This window comes from Corylus avellana, chromosome ca5, assembly GCF_901000735.1.
Source record: "Corylus avellana chromosome ca5, CavTom2PMs-1.0".
NCBI classification, from domain to species: domain Eukaryota; kingdom Viridiplantae; phylum Streptophyta; class Magnoliopsida; order Fagales; family Betulaceae; genus Corylus; species Corylus avellana.
In genome coordinates this window covers 30200480-30203855 of record NC_081545.1, presented here as the reverse complement: position 1 = coordinate 30203855, position 3376 = coordinate 30200480, and the positions used below count along the sequence as shown (strand labels likewise).

The 3376-nt window shown below is 33.8% G+C and overlaps 1 protein-coding gene across 1 annotated transcript; it reads right to left on the bottom strand.

The window, feature by feature from the left end:
• Positions 1-813, bottom strand: LOC132182866 (protein RSI-1). The gene is made up of 3 exons (XM_059596223.1): positions 676-813; positions 507-540; positions 1-414 (listed from the first exon to the last, which is right to left on the bottom strand). The coding sequence occupies exons 1-3, from the start codon at positions 751-753 to the stop codon at positions 233-235; spliced, it is 294 nt and encodes a 97-aa protein (XP_059452206.1). The 5' UTR covers positions 754-813; the 3' UTR covers positions 1-232.
• Positions 814-3376: the final 2563 nt, after the last annotated feature.

Below are 3376 nucleotides of genomic sequence, written 5' to 3'. Positions count from 1 at the left end.
ATCTCATTGTTTTTAAGGAGTTGAATGCATATAGAAAAAGTGATGAATATAATCCCATCTATATAGGAAGTCTCCCTTCACAAGGGATGAAGGGAAATAAGAAGAACATTGATCATGTGGGCCTAATGAAAAACTGCGCATAGAAGTGTCTAGATAGGAAATTGCTGCCATTAATGCTACACAGCAGCATAACATGGAGCACAGGCTTATTATTAGAAATGTGGAAAGAATTTTAAGGGCATTTGGGTCCTCCTTGCTGGGTCTTCCAGTTGTTGTAGCAAGGGCAGACTTCCTTGTTGCCATAAGTGCCAGGAGGAACACACAGGCACTTGGAGCAGCACTTTAGGCAGAAGAACATGCATGGCTTCTTGTGAGATGTTGCCGAGCAACGATAGGTGCACTTTGGTTTGCAATCTGCATGCATATATATGCCACATTCATCACCAATTGCTTAACATTAAAATATAGCATAGATCATGCACTTTTCTTCACAAAAAATTACGTACCTGAAGGACTAAGCTTTGCAGTACTGTAAGCGGCCTGTTTCAGAGTAATAATAAAGCATCAAGTTTAAGGTTGGGTGTTCCGGGAATGTAATCGGGGCGAACCCCAATACACCGGTTATGAAATAAAGAGAAAAAGAGTAACAGAGTGAGTAAAGTTAGTTAATTATACCTCAGCAACACTAGAGAATGTGAGTAAAAAAAGCAGAGAAAACAGCAACAAGAGGGAGTTGTACGAACGTCCTTCCATATCTAATCCAATAAAAAAAAAACCTCTCTCTCTCTCTCTCTCTCTCGAAGCACAAAGGAGATGTTGTGCAAGTAATGAAGTTTAAAGTGGAGGAAGTGAAGGGGTTGTTTATAAAGGGGACCGTCGGGATGACCAATTTGCAATAATGCAATAATGCAATAATGCAAGGAATAGATTTGCGGCGTTTGAGGCGAGAAAAATGGGTTGGTTTAGATTTTCCATGTGGGACTTCGTGAAAACATGAGCGCTATATGCGGCGTGTCCATTGTTTTGTTTGTTTTTCCTTTTTGTCAATTTTGCCATGCTACTTGTGACATTTTTAACTGTTTTCTTCCTTCTTTTTTTAATTATTTTGTTTCTTTTTTTTTCTATACTTGCAAGAGGTGGTTAGTTATTTGGGTATTTTCTAGATAAATTCAAGAGTCAATCTACCAAAATAGATTACACCTTAAATAAATAAATAAATATTTTTTTTAGTTTTAACCGCTAAAGTTAATTGAAAAAGTGCAATAGATCTTTCTGTCCAAAATAATTGGCACTATTTCGGACGGAAAGATCTATTGCACCTTTTCGATAAACTTAGGCTGATAAAAAAAAGGGTAAATATATTATAAATCCTTGAGTCAACCGGTCAAAAATAAAATCTGCTTAACTTTTTTTTTTTTTTTTTTTTTCTTTTTTCTTTTTTCTTTCGAAAATTTACTCACTAGGTCAATCGAAATGCCAATAAAATTTCTACCATCAAAATTCTCTAACCGCCGTTAGTTCCAATCAAAACGCATCGTTTTGTCACATCAGCATATTAATTTTTTTATTAATTTAATTTAAAAATTAATTCTACAATTTTTTTTTTAAAAAAAAAAATGCAGGGGTGGCTGGAGATTCTGGTTGCCGAAGATGGTTAAATACTGGGTTTTTTTTTATGAATTTGATGAATAAAAACTTGTTGATTGTTCTATGATGTTTTCTTGTAGATTGATAATTGAAAAAAATTCTCTTAACAGATAAATTTAGAAAAAATTGTTGAGTATTTATCGTTTCTTTTATGTTTCATTAACATTTTGATTGATGCAGGAAGTAAATTTTCAAAAAAAAAAAAAAAAAAACTTAGGGAGATTTTAGTTTTGACGGGTTAACTCAAAAACTTACAATATATTTACTAAAAAAAAATTAAGATGTAATTTATTTCAAAAATACCGTAATTATTTAAAGTGTACAATTGATTTGTTTTTAAGATTTTAATAGGACGTGATGTGACCTCGTATGTCATGATATGGTACGGTTGCTGTGACATGTGGGAGCACATGGCCTTCATATTTTGGATGAGTGAGAACATGGCTTTCATCATTGTTTACGTATTAATATACTAATCACAAATCATTAGTTTTTTCTTAACTTGTATATTATCAACACCTCAAGTCTCATGTTTCACAAGGACAATCGATCTCTTCCTATGAACAAGATAACAGACTTTAGTATTTCCAAATATGCTCCTGTGCTTTCGGTGGATTAAAAATCCTGAATAGATGCTCGAAAAAATACATAATCATTGAAAGGAAGTTATGACCGACAAGTTCAATATAAAATTGGTAGATTAAGGTTGAAGGTGTTAACTCGTTTAATTAAATTAGTTGTGTTAAAGTTGACATACATAGTTTTCTACTTATGACTAAACGTGTGAACACAAATTGTCACCATTTTTTGAAGATAAGTAAACGTGGCCTATTTTAATTTCGAAGGTATACAGTACACTGTAATATTAAGAAATTGCGTAATTCTTCCTCCAATAGAAACAAACGGATGTTTTGATGGAACCCTCGACAAGATCCATGAAAATTAATCTTCCTCGAAATCTTTCTTGACTTTTTGGTTATATTTTCCGTTAAATCAACTTTAACGTAGCAATATGTTGATAGGAATGGGCCAGGTGGGTCACCATGGAAAATTTCTTGCTACTGATTTGATGCTACCATGTCCATGAGGGCCTTGGGCCGTAACTCAAGGATGACAAGATGCTTACTAAAACAAAAGTAGCCTAGCGCTCTACAAGGAGTGCCATCTATCAATTGGAAGATGTCCGCATGTGATTGGCCAAGCCATGTTTGGGACCGAAAAAGTTTCCTTTTAAATTGGGTTTGAAAAATTTTCTATAACTTATTCTATAAAAATGATATATGTCCTTTTTTTTACTAATATGTGAGATGCACGAGTTTTTAATAAAATTTATTCAAATTTTGTTCCTGTTAGTAAAAAAATGTATATCTCAAAACACACGTCACTTTTAGAAAGTAGGGTAAATAAAATTCTTCTAACCTAATTTAGAAAAAAAATACCAAGCCTTCTATTTTAACCCGGCTCAATATTTATCAATTACCACAAATGACGTGCCTATGACGTATAGCACCGCTAAGCAAGAAAATGGTCCAGGCCGCAGTGGAAACTGTCGCCATAATAAAAGCAGGTGGATTGGCTGACTGTCTTGAGTGAAGGGTCAGGCCTCTGTTCCCTCACCCAGAGTCACCCATAATAAATAAATGGTGTAAGCTAAAATAGTAAAATTAGATAAAAGTAGAAACACGCAATATAAATTAGTGGTAGAAAAGGTAGCATCAAAAAGAGCGAA